At 33.9% G+C, this 19,963-nt stretch overlaps 1 protein-coding gene across 1 annotated transcript in view; it reads right to left on the reverse strand.

Moving 5' to 3' along the window:
• LOC133327137 (twitchin) overlaps positions 1–19,963 on the reverse strand; it is a 110,350-nt gene that overhangs the window by 22,775 nt on the left and 67,612 nt on the right. The window contains exons 18-28 of the mRNA XM_061535710.1: positions 14,997–15,144; positions 14,472–14,845; positions 11,064–11,189; positions 9,710–10,409; positions 9,296–9,649; positions 7,531–9,243; positions 6,344–7,243; positions 5,470–6,233; positions 5,262–5,397; positions 4,205–5,095; positions 1,487–4,147 (exon numbers count right to left, since the gene is read on the reverse strand). Coding sequence (XP_061391694.1) covers positions 1,487–4,147; positions 4,205–5,095; positions 5,262–5,397; positions 5,470–6,233; positions 6,344–7,243; positions 7,531–9,243; positions 9,296–9,649; positions 9,710–10,409; positions 11,064–11,189; positions 14,472–14,845; positions 14,997–15,144 — 8,767 coding nt within the window. The remainder of the gene's footprint in view (positions 1–1,486; positions 4,148–4,204; positions 5,096–5,261; positions 5,398–5,469; positions 6,234–6,343; positions 7,244–7,530; positions 9,244–9,295; positions 9,650–9,709; positions 10,410–11,063; positions 11,190–14,471; positions 14,846–14,996; positions 15,145–19,963) is intronic.

Consider the following 19,963-nt stretch of genomic DNA (forward strand, 5'->3'; position numbering starts at 1 on the left):
TAGGGATGGGACAAATTTATTGGTTATTCAGAGAGTGATTCGAATTGAACAACGTACAAAAGTTGGTGTTCGCTCAGACAATTTTGTATGGGGAACTAAGTAATTCCTTCATAATAAGGGTCGAACAACGAATGAGAGAGCGAACAACGCTCGTCTGTACATGGCATGCTTATTAGTTTCAATTAACCCATTTTTTTTCAAAAATACTGTGTGCTCTTATCTGAATTCGACTGTGTATGTATACCGAATTCTGAAGCTATCCGTTCTGAAGAAAACCCCCATAAAATATGTACACTGTTTTCAATAAACAGAATAATGCATAAAACATATTAAATGAATTTTATGTTTGAAGGAAAAATATAACAACTGGAATGATTTTTATTTTTGACGGAAAAAATACAACTATTTTAACAGTTAAAAACCAACGCTTATTTTTTTAGTTGAATAAATAAATTTTTACTGGGCTCGTTAACCCTTTGTGGCCCAATGTAGCCCACAGGCAACAACATGTTTTAGAGGTTATATTTAATATGCCGCTGGTAGATATATATTCTTTGGATTTCATATGTGAACACCTGATTATGGACGACACATATCATCGAATTCTGCCATCAGAATTATTTTTGATTCATGTTAAAAAGAATATAGAGAATGATTTTTCCATCAATTTTCAATTTGGTTTTCTCGATATTGGACTTTTATTTTTCAGAAATAATGTACTGTATCTCCCGAATGCAAGGATGTGGCGATACCAAATTTTGTTCATATCCTATTTAGGATAGTTGCATAAAATCTGTGAACAAAAAATTGTTCTATGATTACGGAAAAAATTCGGGACTCAAAGGGTTAATACTTCTTTGTAACACTTTAGAGTACTATCAGTGGTAAATTTAAGGGCCTTCGGCTTTTATCTTTTGAGATAAGATAACAAAAGAGCGGTCACTTACGACTTCAAATATACATGACTTTAGACATTATTGTTGATAATGACAAAACTCTACGAATTGTGTGAACATTTTGAACATTAAATATTCTTTACATGAATCAGAGATATCAAGCATTATTATTGCACTTTCAAAGTTTGGCCTATCCTTTATTTGCGAAAGATTTTTCTCGGTCACTCACGCGACGTAACTCACGCTACATTTTTGATTTTTTTTTTGCAATTTTTATTTCTGCTCTGACTGCATTTATATTCATTAAATTCAAGTGTAGTTTAGGTTAAGTGGTAACATATACGTAACATATGGTTTACCAAAATATGAAATGAATTAATTAGTATTTATGGTAAGAACAAGAAGAAAAAATGATAAATGTGGTGTTTTTTTTTACTTTTTGCCGTTACTTCACGTATTTAAGCACAATTAAAGAAACAAATTCCTCTACTTTGGTTTACCGTTTGCCTTGAAATGCCCATATACAATGAATAGAAGCATTTATTATAGTTTTGGTAAATGTTTGAGAATGGCTTGTATAGTTTACTCACGTTTTGATGGTTTCGTTATGACTGATTTACTGGCATTGGAAGGTTCCCCACTACCTGCAGCATTTATGGCTCTAACTCTAAATTCATATTTGCAGTTTTCATCTAAATACGAAATTGTTGCCTTGCAATCTTCACCTTGAAGTGGGGCAGACACTTCCAATACTTTTATCCATTTATCCGATCCATCTTCCTTCTTCTCAATGGAGTATGCAGTAATAGGAGATCCACCATCCGTAATTGGAGGTTTCCAAACAATATCCACATGATCTTTGTCCCAATCCACTGGTTCTGGTGCACTAGGTTTACCGGGGACGTCAAACGGATTTTTAGCAATGATCGAATGATCTCCGTTTAATGGTTCTGATTCACCCTCCGTATTTACGGCTACCACACGGAATTTGTATTCTTGTCCCTCTACTAAATTGTTTATTTCTGCGTGTGGATCCTTTACTCGTGTAGCAGGTAACCATCTACCACTTTCAACATCCATTTTTTCAACAATGTAATAATCGATTGGAAGCCCACCAGAGTCGAGTGGTGGATTCCATTTCAGTTTGCATCCCTCTTTGTGAACATCAGTAATGCGTAGAGGGCCTTCAGGTTGACCTGGTCGATCAAGTATATTGACTTCAAATGAAGCTTCATCGCGTCCAGATTCGTTCTCTGTTTTGATTGTGTACTTTCCTGTATGTGAACGTTTTGCGAAAGGTATGGTAAACTTCGTTTTATATGGTTCTAAGTCAATTGTAACTTCATCGCCTTCAATGCGAGCTTTGTTATGGAACCAAGTTTTAACAGCGGGTGGTTCGCCAGATACTTTAATATCTAATCGTACGTGTGTGCCAAATTTAGTAGTAATATCCTTAATATTTGTCCGATCAATTTTAGGTGGGGCGAATCGGCATTTTGCTAATAAAGTTTCCGAGGCCTCTGACGGCTTACTTTCACCAGCATCGTTAACAGCCCTGACACGGAATTGGTATTTATTTCCTTCAATCAAATCATTTACTCGCGCAGTAGTTTCTGGAGTTTTAGTCTCCAATGCTTTTTGCCATTTACCAGTATTATTATCTTTCTTTTCAATAATATAACCTGTGATTGGAGCTCCACCATCATCATCTGGAACCTTCCATTTGAGGTCAACATGTTTTTCAGACCAATCCACAATTTGAGGTTTTCCTGGAGGGTCTGCTGTATCAAATGGATTTTTAGCCAGTGTAGGGACATCCGTGGTCAATGGCTCTGATTCACCTTCTGAATTTACTGCCTTCACTCTAAACATATATTCTTTTCCCTCAGTAAGGCCAGTAACTTCCGCTTCTGGATTTTTCGTAGTTAAAACGGGAACCCATCGACCTGTCTCAGTATCCATACGCTCGACAACGTAATTTTCTATTGGTTGACCACCGTCATCTTCTGGCTTCTCCCATTTTAAAGTAACTTTATCTGAAGATACGTCAGAAACCACAAGTGGTCCTTTTGGTGCTTTTGGCTTACATAAAACTTCTAACTCAAGTTCAACAATATCAGTTCCGGAATCATTTTTGGCAGTGACCGTATAAATGCCTTTATCAGACCGCTTTACTTTTGGTATAATAAATGTTGTTTTGTAGTCTTCGTTTTCAATTTTAATTCTATCACTTGTTTTCAGCACTTCACCGTTGAATGTCCACGTTACTACTGCCGGTGGTTCGCCATTCACTATAGACTCAATGTGTAATAGTTGGCCACTTCTCAAGGTTTTTTTCTGCAAATTTTTTCGATCAATGCGCGGTTTAAGATGTCTAGGTTTAGCCACGACTGACTTGGATACATCACTTGGTTCGCTTGGGCCAGCTTTGTTTACTGCCACTATTCTGAATTCATATTCGTGGCCTTCTTCAACATTGGTCACTGTTCCATTGGTACAATTACCTGGAGTGATAGCAGCGTCGACCCACGACCTACCGGACTTATCGCGCATTTGTATAATGTACTTTTCAATTGGAGCTCCACCGTCACTCTTTGGTGGATCCCATTGTAATTCAACAAAGTCTTTATCCCAGTTAGTGGGCTCCGGTCTACCAGGCTTTTCAGCTTCATCATAAGGGTTCTTCGCTATAATAGGCTTCTCTGTTTCTAAATCTTCAGATTCTCCTTCTTTGTTGACTGCTCTAACACGGAATTTATATGACTTTCCTTCCTGTAAACCAGTAACTTTTGCATTTGGTTCGGAACTTTTTCCACATGGTAACCATTGACCGGTATGAGGATCTAGTTTTTCAATTTCATAATAATCGATAGGAGCACCGCCATTATCTTCTGGTGGTTCCCACTTGAGTTTGCAACCATGTTTAGTAATGTTGTCAACCTTCAATGGCCCTTTAGGCTTACCAGGCTTTCCTAAAACCATTACATCAAGCTCAGCAATGTCTTCGCCTACCTCATTACTTGCTTTTATTGTATATATGCCCGACATAGGACGTTTTGCACGCATTACAAATAATTTTGTATTGTAGTCAACATTTTCAATTTTAATTTCTTCATTATCTAAAGGACGATCTTTAAAGAACCATTCAACTTTTGGCGCAGGTTCACCCTTTACATTGATATCCAAGTCTATGGATAATCCAGCTTTTACGGTTAATGGTGTGAGTTTGGAACGATCAATATAAGGTTTAACTATAAAAAATAAATATTTTAAAAACAATTATTGAGTATTCTTACAAATATACTTACGGAATCGAGGTTTTGCTGTATGCCAATTGGTTTGTTCTGATGGCTCAGAAGCACCAGCCTTATTATTAGCCCTAATACGGAATTTATATTGTTGACCCTCTTGTAGTTTTTTAACTGTGCCCTTGCAAATAGGACCATCAGTCTCCAAAGCTTTTACAAACTCGCCAGAATCCTTGTCCATGACTTCAATTGTATAGCTGGTTATGGGAGCACCACCATCTCGAATTGGTGGTTCCCACTTTAATTTAACATGGTGTTCATCCCAATCTTCCAATTCTGGCAGGCCAGGTGGTGCCGAAACGTCAAACGGATTCTTTGCAGTAATTGCTGAGTCCGTCTCTAAAGGATCCGATTCTCCTTCCTCATTAACTGCTCGAACACGGAACTGATACCTATGATTTTGTTCAAGGCCTTTGACGTCATATTCTGTTTTTTCAGGATCTACTGTGCCTGCTGGTTCCCATTTACCAGACGCAGTGTCTAACTTTTCTATGACATAACCAGAAATGGGAACACCACCATCATCTTTCGGTTTTTTCCATTTTAACTTGCAGCTGTCCTTATAAATATCACTAACTTCTAGGGGACCTTCTGGCTTTGATGGTTTGTCAAGTACAATGACATCAACTTCCGCCTCATCACGTCCATTTATGTTTTCAGCGGTCAGTTTATATGTGCCACTTTCTTTTCTGGTAACATCGAAGAATGTTATTTTTGTATTATATTCCTCAGTTTCAATACGAATTCCCTCAATTGGTATAACTTCTGCATCCTTAAAAGTCCAAACCAGCGTAGGAGATGGTTCACCTTTTACGTCAACGTCGAATTTAACTGTTTGTCCTGCCCGTACCTTTATTGGCTTCATTTTTTCTCTATTTATAAGTGGTTTCACTGTAATATAAACATTTATTAAAATATATAAAATTCCGATGAGAAATTATTATGGCAGTTATCGTATATATGCATAAAAGCTTTTAAGTATGTCTCTGCTTTATATGGACAGCAAAATAAAAATAAAAAATGCGCAAAACTGGCGTTTGTTAAAGAATTTTCTTACAATTTCTCGGTTTTGCCACTTGTGGTTCAGACGCCACACTAGGCTCACTAACACCTGCCTTATTAATGGCTCTAACTCGAAACTGGTAAACGTTACCCTCAACGAGTCCGTCAACTTTTGCTTCTGTGGAAGGCGACTACAATAATTTGGATATATTTAACATCAAAATACAATGTATATACAAAAAAAAATCAGTGATACTACTTACGTCAGTAGACAGAACTTCATCCCAATGGGGAGAAAATTTATCTTTCTTTTCGATTACATAACCAGTTATCGGAGCTCCGCCATCATGTTTTGGAGCTTCCCATGAAAGTTTTATGAAGTGCGAGTCGTAATCTTCTATTTTAGGTTTACCGGGTTTATCAGCAACATCAAATGGATTTTTAGCTATAATACTAGTATCAGTTTCAAGTGGTTCAGACTCTCCTTCGTCATTTATAGCTTTAACACGGAACTGATATTCGTGACCCTCCTGCAACCCTTTTACGTCCATTTCAGTCTCTGATCCAGGAATACGTCCAACAGGTATCCACCGCCCTTGTTTTTTGTCGAATTTTTCAACTTGGTATGCAGTTATCGGTTTCCCGCCATCGTCTTCAGGTTTTTTCCATTTTAATTTACAACCATCTTTTGTTATGTTATCAACTTTCAAAGGACCTTTAGGTTTCCCCGGAGCTCCTAAAACATTTACTTCAACCGTAGCTTCATCCTCGCCATGTTCGTTAATTGCACGTATTTTGTATATTCCAGAGTGTTGTCGAACTGAATCTGTTATGGATAGTTTTGTATTGTATGGTATGTTCTGAATTTCACAGTTAGAGGGCAATTCCTCAGATTTAAGTTCTTTGTCATTTTGATACCATATTATTGTTGGAGCGGGTTCACCACGTACATTTATGTCGTACTTAATAGGTTTACCAGAACGAATAAGCAGTGGTTTTAGGTTGGTGCGATCAATACGTGGTTTTACTAAAAGTGCGACAAAATAATGTATTATGTTTATTAAAATATGATCATATTAGCGAACTTATTGCGCATTGCTAATTCTAAAAGTCATTGTTAAGACCAATCTTACTTACGTTTTTTGTATTTAACTATTTGTGGGGCACTGGCATCAGAGGGCTGCGAAGGTCCGGCTTTATTAACGGCAATAACACGAAATTGATACTCTTCATATTCTTGCAAATCTTTGACTTTGGCCTCCAATTGATCGCCAGATACTTCGAGAGCCTTTTCCCAAGTCTTCTGATTCTTAGGCTTCTTTTCAATGATATACTTTTCGACAGGGGCACCACCATCATTTGATGGGGTTGACCATTTTAGAGATACGCTCTCATTATCGTAATCAGTAACTTCAGGAGCCCCAGGTTTATTGGGTTCAGTATATGGGTCTTTAGCGACGACACCAACTAGGGTTGTTAGTGGTTCAGACTCTCCTTCTTCATTCACTGCCGATACTCGGAACATATATTCGGATCCAGGATTTAATCCTGACACTGCAAAACTTGGTGGTTCCTTTTCTCCTGGAGAGCGGCCAACGCGAACCCACTTACCAGTAGCGGTGTCCATTTTCTCTATAACATATTCTTTTATAGGAACACCACCATCATCTTCTGGCTTTTTCCACTGTAAATTGCAGCCTGTAGCGGTAACATCGCTAACGGCAAGGGGACCCCTAGGGCTACTGGGCTTTCCCAAAACAATGAGTTCTACGGTCTCTGTGTCTGTTCCCACACGATTTTCAGCTTTTAATGTATACTTGCCACTATCTTTTCGCATAGCTTTTGTTATGGTGAAATCTGTGTGATAATCTGAAAGCTCTATCTTAATTCGATCTCCGGATGTCAACGGAACATTATCCCGCCAGCTCCAATTTAGAACTGGAGCTGGTTCACCCGAAACATCCACAGACCATTTGTGGGTACGCCCGCTTTTTATAGTTACACGCTTAAACGTTGACCGGTCTATTTGGGGTTTCACTGTTCCGAGAAGGAAATTGACAATTGTACGACTTAATACAAATTTTTAAATCAATCAAAAGCATTGCCAAAAGTTGCGCTAGTTATTAAAGAAGCATATATTGTTTTTAATGCATTAATATGTTTATGATAATTTCAGAAAAAATACAATAATGTATTTTTGATAATTTTATGTATTTACTTATTTAAAAATCTTTGCGGTTCATGTGAGGATATTAGCATCAATAATGCATACTACAAAGCTTTTATGAAACATAAAATGCTGTGCTATTACCATAAATACTTACAGTTTTTGTGTTTGCAAAGATGGTTATCAGTTGGTTCCGAAGGTTCTGATGGACCGGCTTTATTAACTGCCTTTACACGGAAGTTATATACCATTTTCTCTTTAAGATTTTCGACTGTACATTGGGGTATCGCATCATCGGTCTTGGCAACTTCAACCCAAGTGGGAGAAAACTTGTCTTTTTGTTCTATAACGTAATGCAATATAGGGCGACCTCCGTCAGATGGTGGAATTTTCCATTTCAGAAGCACACTCTTATTGTCATAATCATCTATAACAGGTTTTCCAGGTGCACTAGGAGGATCGTATGGATTTTTCGCTAAGATAGGCTCCGTACACTCCAGAGGATCGGATTCTCCTTCCTTGTTGATTGCTTTGACTCGGAATTTGTATTTTTTCCCTGGTGTAAGGCCCTTGAAGTTAAATGAAGTATCATTGGGACCGGCTTCACCTGCAGGAATCCAACGGCCAGTTTCTTCATCCATTCTTTCCATTGCATAGCCAGTAATTTCGCAACCGCCATCATCTTCTGGAGGTTTCCACGTAACTGTAATATGATCGGCACGTACTTCCTTTGGTTCCAATGGCCCCCGCGGAGAAAGTGGCCGGTCCAAAACGGTGACCTGAGCTTGTGTTTCGAAAGTTCCTGAACTATTTGTGAGAACTAGTTTATAAACCCCAGTATCAGTTCGTAAGGCTTTTTTGATTGTTATTGAAGTGTTTCTTTCCATTTGGTGGGAACATATACGTTGATTGTCAAATACCAATCTTTGTGTTCCTTTATACCATGAAACTTCAGGTTCAGGTTCACCATCGTACTTTATTTCATAGCGTACAGTTTGTCCCTTTTTAACTGTAATATTTTTTAGGTCGTCTCCCACAATAAACGGTTTGACAAATCGACATTTTGCAATGATGGATTTAGTTTTATCGCTAGGTTCACCAGGTCCTGCCCTATTAACAGCACGAACTCTGAATTCATATTGTTGTCCTTCCTTAAGACCGTCTACGGTACCAGTACGTTCCTCGCCTGAAACTTCTTTGCCGGTGACCCAATCATTGGAAAATTTCTCTTTATACTCAATGACATAGGACGTAATTTTGTCACCGCCGTCAGTTTCGGGTACATCCCATTTGAGATCTGCATGATCTTTATCCCAGTCAGTTAAATCTACATTCCTTGGCTTTCCTGGTTCGTCCCATGGATCCTTTGCTAAAATTGTGTTTTTGAATGTTGCGGGCTCGGAGGATCCAATTGCGTTAATAGCACGAATACGGAACCTGTACTGTTTTTTTGGTATAAGATCTATAATATCTTTTGTAAGTGGTTCCGTGGGTAACACCTCTGATACTGTCTCCCATGCCTGTTTCTTACTTAGATCTTGTCTCTCAATAACATATTTTGTAATGGGTGATCCACCATCATCATTCGGGGGGCTGAAGTTGATTTTACACGAAGTCTGATAAACATCAGTTACGTCAATATTGTTCGGACTATCCGGTACGTCTTGGCAAATTATATTCACGTCTTTTACATCATCACCTTGACCGTTAGAAAGTTTAATTTGGTATAGACCTGACATATTGCGAGAAGGTTTTTTAATTTTGAATGTAACTTTGTCGTCCGTTATTGCTACTTCAACATCCTTTATTGGCAAAATTTTACCATCCTTTATGAGTTTGGCTTCAACTGGAGTTTGCTTTGTGCCGGAAACTATCACGAGAAAGGGGTTAATATATGCAATGTCTATTTTTATATTACTTACCTTTGTATGGCACCTCAACTATCACAGGGCTAGATATTGGACCACAGAATTCATTCGGACAATCTATATTAGGTTTACTTTCGCCTTTACGAACTGTGAGCTTACATGATGATATAAGCTGGCCGGATTCACAAGAAATGTCTCCAGCATCAGTTAATTCTAAGCTATTAAAAACTAATTGATGTTTACCACCACCGAGATTTTTTATTTCAATCCTATCGCTAGGCTCAATAGGTTCACCATTAAATTTCCATTCACAAGGTGCTGTTTGGTCTTGTAATTCAACGTCTAGAATAAGTTTTTCGCGTTCTACTGCGTCTGTATTCTTAAGCTGCTTGTTAAACCGATTTTGATCTGTAATGTTTAGGTAAGTTGTTATAATGCCTAAACACATATACTTATTTTAATGCTTACAATTTATTATAAGTTCTGCTTCAGTCTTGTCAGCATTAGTTGTACATTTAAACATTCCAGAGTCGGACACTTTGGCGTCTTTGATAATAAGCTTACGTTTACGTCCATCCTTTATAATTTGAATACGCTTATCGGGTTTAATTTCTTCGTCGTTGCGCCACCATTGCACTTCGCCTGTGGCATCGTCTATTTCACACGCCAATGTAACAGTATCCTTTTCCACGCATTTCTGTGACTTTAATACTTTAACAAATTTATAGGGATACTCCACAACTTTTAATTTGCATTCAGTCTTATCAGGTTGTTTATCTAACTGACATGTGTATACGCCACTATCTTCCAGGACACACTCTTTGATAATAAGTTTAAGATTGCCATTTATATCTTTGGAAATAAGATATCTGGCGTCGTCCGATTCAATCTTCTTGCCATCCTTTAACCAGGTGACATTAGCCATGCTACTGCTAACGGAGCATTCCAGAGTAGTTTCATGTTGGGTATATCCTTCCAATTTCTTCTTCAAGGGCTTAGTAAATGTGTAAGATGGATCAGCTTCTTCAACGTTAAGAAATGCTGTGCTCGAAACACCACCAATTTCAATTGTGTACTTGCCGGTATCTTCAACTTTCGGATTGGATATAATGAGCTGGTACGTATCGTTCTCGTTTTTAAATTTAAACTTGCTTCCAGGGAAACATTCCTTTTTGAAATAGAAAAGTTTAGAATTTACCGCAAAATTCAGATACATATCTTTTATCATTTGGTAAATGAATATAGCATACCTACAATTTGTCATCACCATCTTTTCAAAATAATTATTTATTAATTTACACATTTCGATCAAAATCAAATCAATGGTTTTACATCATAAAATTGAGACATGTGAATTAAATCCTTATTATTATTATTCATAAATTAAAACGAAATAATATTAATGATAAATAATAGTAATTAATATTATTATTAGATTGAGAAATATATTTACAAAAACTATTGAAAAAAAAGAAAATTTACAAAAACTATAAATGAAAGGTAAGTGCGAATAAAGTAAACATATTTAATAACAAAAGTTTATGCAAGACTTAACAATATTAAAAATTATATTAATTTAAATAGTCACTGAATAAATTTCTTGTTGTAAGATTTATCCAGCACAATTATTTTAAGAATAATATTCCTTATATTTATCAAGGCATATAATTCTGTCAATTTCAAACATTTTAAGTGAAAATACGGTTGATTTTTCTTTTGAAAAGATGTACTTGACAATAGTATGTAATTATATATTAATCTTTTAAACTGTGATCAGCATAGGTAAAATAAATAAATTTAGGTTCAATTACGGCATACTTACATCTTTACGAAACAGCCACTTTGGTTTGCAATTTGGCTTTGAAAAACGGGCTTCAAAGACGACTTTTTTGTCTTTACCCTCCTTAGCGAACTGGTCAATTAATGGACTCAGGAACGATTCTTGCTTCTACATTACAGAACAATTTCCGAAGTACGAATCAAGTCATTTCAAGATTTTCCGCAAATGTTGAAAACAAATTATTAATGTTTGCATTATTATTATTCGTTGTCAAAAACTGGGACAAGAAAGATATATTTTGCGAAATACAAAAAAACATATAGGAGGCTATTATTTGACCACGTGCGATTGTACGTGACGATATATTAAAAAAAAAAAACAAAAATTGGGAGTTTATCACAAAAAATCACAATTCAAAATACAATTATACACAATTGTTTATTTTGACACATCTTAACCCAATACAAAAACATCAATCAATTCAAAAAATATACATCAATTCAAAAATATTCATGTCAAACCAAAAATACCTTTTTAATGTATAGTTATTGGAGTTGTAGGTGTATAATCAATTTATTGATCAACAACCTTTGACATTTACAATTATTTATTAATAATCTCAAATAAAAATAATGAATCAAAAACCAATTCGAACCCAAATGTCACTATATTGTAAAAATTGTTGAATAATTTGCAATTCAATTGAGAAAATCCTAATTCTATTTAATAAATATCGAACCTCTTCTCGTCGAAATGGTTGTAGTATTGGCCAATCTGGTATCAGTTCAGCCAACGACGGCCTCCTCGATGTTCCTGGCTATTTATTTGTAAAAAGATCTTAAAATCAAATATGCCTCCGGTATTTGTTATTGGTCGTAGATTATTGAATATACATATTTATTTTTTTATATTTAACACACACTAGCCAATTTGAATAACAGTCACTGCCCTTTTAGGTCAATTTTGCAAATTGTGTTTTTTCGAGGAATTTTCAATAAAAATAATGATTGTTATCATTTCTATAAAATGATCGATTATTATCAGCGGTCGATTGCGAGTTTATAGGAAGGGAAGCTATGATTTACCAAAGGCAATTCTTAATTTTGTAGACTAGATAATTTGAACTGCCACAATTCTAAAAATTATGGAACTGTAGCAGTTAAAATTATTTTCATTCGAACTACTCTGACAATTCTGCAATCAAATGGTAAAAAATTGCTAAAAATAAATATTACAAACAAGAAGAATAATATTACGAACATTAAACAATGAATTTTCTAGAAATGTCACTCATTTTCGCGATTATCCACACATGAGACTATGAACCTATAACTTTCTATACAAAATGATTCAAATTGATCTACATTACTATTGAACAGACAATTCATCAGACACCACGGGATCGTTTAATAGAATATAGTAGAATAATACATTTTCAAATTTCTCATTCGATCACGACATATGGTGAATTAGCCCTTCTGATTTGTTAATGTACTCGATGACTTTTTAGACGACTTGAAACATTGCCTTTTATAATATTTACATGACGAATATTTATATGACGAATTATTATTATTGTGAATTATTATGGTTGTTGTATCCGCCAAAGTAGTTGAATTTTAATGAACGTTTATGTCAAAATGTATTATAATTATCAATATCGATTTTTTCGGTACTAACTTTCAATATATCTATAAAAAATGCAGAAGACCATGCGGAGCTGACTACCCACAATGCCATATTAATCAGCTGATCGAACCAAACTAATTCTACTTTAAGACCAAGATCTATTAATAAGGTCGCTCAGGACCATATCAGTTGCCTCTCGAGTTTGCTGTCAAAATCTATTATTGTGAATTGACTCCCTTTATGAAAACGTAAACAAAGTCAAAAAATTTGACATTAGACTTAAGGAAAAACAGTTGACTTTCGCCAGCTGGGTGGCCTTATTAATAGACATGCTTAAGACGTTCTGTTAATGATGCAACAAGAATGTGTTATTCAATGCCAATTATCGATATTTGTATAAAATATTATTGTATATTTTTTTAAGAAATAGTTTTCTGGCTAGATATGACTTGATTATTAAAATGTTTAAAGTTTTTTGGCATTGAATACAAGCTAACAAAGACTAAAAATTAAAATGCACTTATTAATTTGAATTTTTGTTTCGAGTTATTTCGAAGTAGTCTAAGTAAAAGCCACAAGGAAGAGTGTTTTTATATCATTTGAGTTTTTAAAACGTTAAAAAGTACATTTTTGTTGCAAATCAGCTGTGGTTTTAGTGAAATTAAGTCGTTTTCTTGTAGCAATATATTTTCTTAGACAACAACATTGCACGCCTAATTCAAGTGGCAAATAAGTATTTTGACAGATAATCTGATAATCAGCTGCAAGATGTACAAACAAAAAAAAATTCATTTTATGTATTATTATGGCTGATATATTGAGCAATACCTTTCTTTAACCTTAAACATGGGAGGTGAAATTTTAGAACATACTTTTGGACGTGGTGTAAATTTTGACCCATATACATATTATTAAATATTTTTTGTATAATTTACTTCTTTATAATATTTTGTTAATGTGTCACTAAATAACATAAACTCAAATCAATACACATACTTCATCTATATAAACAATTCGGAACATTATGAACTAGAGTGAAACCTACAAAACGTATATTCAGAATTAAAAGTTTGTAAACATGGTCGATCGCTTTTGCAACTACCTTATTAAATGTAGCATGTCAAATAGAATTAAAGCAAAAAAGTGTCACGTTATTTAAATCTTTTACAGAAAATGTAAAAAAGTAATGTATAATAATGTAAATGGACTAATATATATCCGATATCCGATACAAGTCACAACATATAGTCACCCAATTGTTTTGAATTGGTTCAGATTTAAATATAGATATTATATGAGTTTATTCCATTTTTCATTTTATCTGACGTAATTTAAAACTTATAATGACGATTTTGTTATTATGCCTTTATTTATACCTATTCGAATACAAGCAAAGTTGTTTATTGTGTTATGTAGTCAGATCAGTCAAAACAATAAATGAAAATGTAATTTTTCGAAGGCCTCAATACATATTTTGAGCTATTTTATATTACTTTAAGAAGTGTTTAGATTTTAAACAACTGTTCGATATAATAACTCAATTTAATTTTAAACTAGTTTATTGATAGAATATGAGCAAAAATAAAGAGAATTTCAAGAATTGTACTCTCTCTCTCTCTTTAGAATATAATATTTCTTGCAGCGAAAATTTTATTAAAAATATTCAAAGCTATTAACCTCAATTTTGCACATTTTCTATTAAAAGGTTGAAAGTCGTGATTTGTAAATCCTAACAACGAGTTCCTCTATCTGCTGTATTTATTGTGTCGTTTAATAGTTTTACTAGTCTCATTATGTTTTTTTGTAGTTCAAGCATCTTACCCTTTCAACTTTTTTTAGTGCGGGAATAGGTTTCTCTGTCTCTTTAAGATCTCCCCAATTTGGATCTTCTTGTTCTTTATCCCATTTTTGATAACGACGTTTCTTTAGCATAGCGCGGAAGTCCATGCCACTTGAATCCGAAACATACAATTGCATTTCAGCTGTATCTTCTCCATGTATATTTGATACAACAACCTTATACTTCCCTTCATCGTTAGGCTTACATTTTCGCATGCAAAGTGTAATTGTGTTGGTTTGCCCGTCAGTCAAAAATTTGAAACGGCCGCCCTCCAGAATTTCACTAACACCTTTGTAAAATTTAAATGTTGGAGCAGGATTTCCTTCAATACCCACTGTCATGTATGCTGTCGAGTCTATACAAGAAACAAAAAATTCAGTAATATTTGAAATTTACATACGTGCTTGGTTTTTTTAAAACATTTTTTATAACTTTACAAACCATGTCACTTTATTTTTTCGATTGTCCAAAAAAATATTTTTGATTTAACACGCTAAAAAACTTACCCTCCACCACAGAATACGATTCTTGTACATCCACAATTTGCGGTGGGCCTCCATCTCCAGTTGCATGCAAAGGTGTTGATGGTTTGTTAATTAGATCTTCCAGATCCTGTACGCTCGGACGACGAACGTCTATAGATGGGCGACGTCTCTGTTTATTATTACATATACACGAACAAAATTCCATACAAATAATTACATGAAACAAAAATAATATATATGATTTATCATTAGAATACTATAAAGACAGGCATATTTTAGTCCCTTAATATTTGCATATTACATTTGCTACTTTAATAATAAGGATGTATTTTAAAGTGCATTTATGTGCGAACGAGTAACATTTTACTTATTCTTATTTTAATTAACATACATATATTTTATAGATATTAAAATTAGTTGGTGGCATTCTTTGGCTAAAAGTAGAAACTGTGTTAATTATACGTAATTTATACGTTTATATGATTTAAAAAATTGTCAGCTGTTATTTGTTAACATTAACTTTGTTCTCGTACATTTTTACGAGCAAACCTAGTAAAAGAGCTTATATATCATTCTAAAAATATTGGATATTATAATTTTTCCTAGTTGCAAGTGGAAAACAAGAAAAAATCAAAATGGAATTAAAAATATGATTTTCAGATTTGCCATGTTTCTTCAGCAAATTTGGTTCAAATAGCATATTTTTCCTATTACCTTTTTGTTTTGATTATATATATGGGAAATTAAAAAAATCTTTTAAATTCCCTGAAACTGAGGTTTGCAAGGTTATAACTCGCGAAATATGAACATATTGCATTTAATTTAAATTCATTTCTATAAAATGAAGTGTTCTTGTCAAAATCTTAAAAATATTAAAATCTAGAAAGTTTGGTGGAAGCTGTGATGGTGGTAATGTAGAAAAATGGGTGAAAATGTGTTGAAGCCAACGAGTTTTTTTGTGTTCGTTCCTGATTTGTGGCTAAACTACACAACGCACGCACATGTGATCTTAACCGATCCTTTTAAAATAGATGTTCTTTTGTGTATTTTCATAGGAGATTACTGAAATCGGATGCGCATAAAAATTGTATGCACGTTGTGTGATTTTTAGCCATTTTTTGGGTTTTTGCTTAGTAAAGTGCATCGAGCGGCACACTTTGACCGCTAAATTAAACATCGAAAAATTCATAATTATTGAAAGACATTGATTCGGTTTATACGAAAACTGCATGCGCGTCAACTGATTTCGATTAATACGCGAATTGCATGCTTTTAAATATTGATAAATTTTATGTATTGTAGTTTAGTGATTTTTACAGTCGAAACTATTTTCAGATGAATATACCGATATTTAACAATCATCTAAAAGAATTTGAAAAGCGTCGCATATTTTAGAAGACTGAGGCAAAACCGTATTCCCTTACCATACTAAAAAAATCGAAAATTCAGAAAACATTTCGATTTAATTAAAAAATTAATTTATTTTATTTTCAGATATCTTCATGCTTCTATTTGTTTTTCGCGACAATTTAACCGTAATTTAATGTGATTTGACAAGTATGCAAAGAAAACAAATGTGTTTAACCATTTGTGAAATTCGAGAATAACAACAAATAGGAATTATTTTAATTTATACTTGAAATACAAGATTTAAAATCGCTATAACTTTTGTGCGCAGCTTCCGAATTTGTGAACGCGAACATATTTCGAATCAGCATATTTTTCCAAAAACCATGAATGTGCTCGCAAAAAAATTTTTCAATTTTTTTTTATTGAATTTGAAAAGAATTTTGTAATTTCCCATATATATATATATATAACATAAAATTCTTTGTGCAACATTAATTTAATTTTTTATCAATGGTCCTGATGACTGCTTTATTTCATATAAAGCATACTCCATTATCTTTAACTTAACGTCTTGCCTTTAATAAAACTAATCACAAATAAATAACCCCTATAGTTTAAACGGTCGTTAAATTAAGAAAACTGTTTCAAAAAAATAGCAATCATAAGAAGTAATGAAGATATCCACCAATGCGTGAAAAATATGATGTTTACATTAACATTTAAACAACGTAAAGTAGAGTATTTACAAAGACAATAAATTATAAAGACTAGACAAATAATTTCTCGAAAAATTAAGGACGCTTTACATGAGTGGTTACAGAGGCTTAAAAACTTAACATTGCCCGCTCTGTTGTTATGATATGATAACAAAAGGCATTTAAATTGTATATTTCCGTTGTAGTCATGACCACAACACACAAACAAAATTTTGTATCACTTCAAGGTCTGAAGTTTTAAATCTCGAAGGAATACCTGCCGTCCTTTAAGGTTTTTCTAAACATCTACATCTAGCAATGTATTAGCTAGACAAATATGTATGCGTATCTGATTTTTGTATATGAAAATAATAAAAATGCTGTTATTTAAAATATAGACCTGTTTTGTATCACCCATTTCCTTGTTGTGCTTGCCTGCTAGTTTAATATTATATTGTATAAAAACTCGACAATTTCCATTGGCTGTGTATTGCCGTTTTTACACCAAGCGCTAAAAAAGTCGATTATGAAGAACCCGATAAAACGTTATTTATGTGTCATAATTAAAAAGCATCGTTTTCTCGAATTCGTCGTTGTTTTCATTTCTATTTTTGGCACTTTTTAGTATTCAGACATACACGTTTCAGTACCTCAAATTTGTCCTTACAACTTTCACTTTTTCTATTTAACACATTTAAACGCTTTATTGTTTTTCAATAATTTTGTAACACAGCTACCCTTTTGATTGGCGAATGTGAACTAAGGGCAATGTGATGTTTTTCTACTAAAATACCATCAACGAGATGTTCGTTCTCGTACAAAAAATACATACATGCCGATTTTACATACATATGTATAAAAATGCACACATAGTATAAATAATTCTATTGCATGGCAAAAGAAACAATTTTAAAAGCCATCTGAGGAAATGAGATTCTAATAATGCACCTGCCAAACAATTCATATATTGTTCTTCATAAAAGTTTAAGAGAAATGAGCAATGATTCTTACAGACAGAAACAATGCTGATGTCTTAAGTTTAAATCTTTGCGCCGAATATTTTTTTGGAACTTTTTGGTGAGTATATATTTTACAATATACAGTGAAACTTCGGTTTAACGATGGAGCAATTCCACTACATTGTGTTGCTTATATAACGATGGTCAACGAAAAATTGTACTCAATATAACTATCTCACACTAAAACGACAAAAACAATTTTCATTGCATTCTTTGTTCGGCGATATACCGTGAAAATTCCAGTTTTTTTCATTCAAACTATTTTGCTTGCCATTAGATCGTAGTTCAGTAAACGCGAATGTGTCTACAAGAAAGATAATTTCGTTATGTGAAAAAATCATAGTATGATATATCGTTCATATGCTGCAAGGCCAGCATAAATAAAAAAGATGTTGCAGTAAAGGGGGTTTAGGTTTTAAATTTACTCACACCTTACAAGAAACAAAGGGAATTCTAGAGCTCTCAATCAGTGTGTGAAAAATATATTCATCTGAATTTTTTACACAACATGGAGACTGATAAACGAACAATTCCGCATTATAAACATTATATGATTTAACTATGATAACATAACGTCATTTGTGACTGTAATTAACACTAGATAGCCGAAGGCAGTCATTTTGACCGTTTTTCAATTTCAAGTACAAAAACAATTGTGTATATTATGACCCAGCTTTTTAAAATTTGGTGACTTTTTGTACCACATAGAACTACGTTTATTAATCATAGTAGCTGCTTCCTCCCCTCTTTCATTCCCCGTATTCACATGTGCTATACCTATATAGCCTAAAAGCGGTCATTTTGACTTTTTGTGAAATATTAAATAATTAAACAACTTTTATTATTGTATAAAGTAAATTTCTTATATGACAAGATCACTACAACAACATCGAAAACCATTTGATACTCTAGAAACACAAACGAACACACAAATCGGGAAAAATAAATTTTATATTTCCAGTCGATTTCACTCTTAGAGTAAAGACTTCCTCTTTTTTTAACATTTTGTCCGCGTTCTTATTTTTCATAAAGGGAAACTCGAGAGCCCTCCCCCATAAAACAAATAATAACAACGTTTTATATGATTGTAAATAATGTAAAAAATATTAATAAATAAGTTTAAAAAAAATTCTTTACAAAATAAAAATTTTTTCAGAGTGAAGTCATTTTGACCGATGAATATAGGTATATACAAAATTCCCGTCTTTCTAGTGTTAAGATTAAAACTCAACATAGGTGGTTTTGCCATCTGTCCATAGGAGATAGTCTTATTATTCAAGGTTCATGCACTACTTGTCTAGAATCGACATTTCCACGTACATCGCAAAGGGTAACTTATGTGAAGTGTTGCCAATTTAGCACTTTTAGTGTTAGATTTAGCAATTTTTAAGATCGTTTAGCACAAAAAAAAATATCTCGCACCTAGCACTTTTTTAGCGTTTTTAATTTGTTCCAGGATTTTCTTCTAAATTTTTAGTATCACTCCACAAAAATGATCGTTTTTCGATTTCACATTGAAGTTTCCTATGTTTCACATGGTGGATTAAAATTGCTAATGTTTAATCCAGTGAGCGGAGCAGTATAGTCGGACTGGGTATTGGTATTCCGGGGTATTCCGTTTGTAACTCATCGAAATATTCATTTCCGAGTACGTATATTCTTGATCAGGGTAAAATTCTAGGCCAATCTAGCCATGTCCGTCCGTCTGTCTATCCGTATGTTGTAATCACGCTATCTTCTGAAGGAATTGAGATAGATGGCCAAAATTTTGCGTAGAGTCGTCCTTTGTCTGCAGGCAGATCAAGTTCGAAGATGGGCTATATTGGCCCACGTTTAATTATAGCCCCCATATAAGGGAACCGCCCACTTTTCGATATTTTGGGGTTATTGAGCGCGTACATTGGGTTATTTTTTGGTGCCAAAT

Source organism: Musca vetustissima, unplaced genomic scaffold (assembly GCF_032173495.1).
Source record: "Musca vetustissima isolate MV318-11 ecotype Yass unplaced genomic scaffold, APGP_CSIRO_Mvet_v1 utg2442, whole genome shotgun sequence".
NCBI classification, from domain to species: Eukaryota; Metazoa; Arthropoda; class Insecta; order Diptera; family Muscidae; genus Musca; species Musca vetustissima.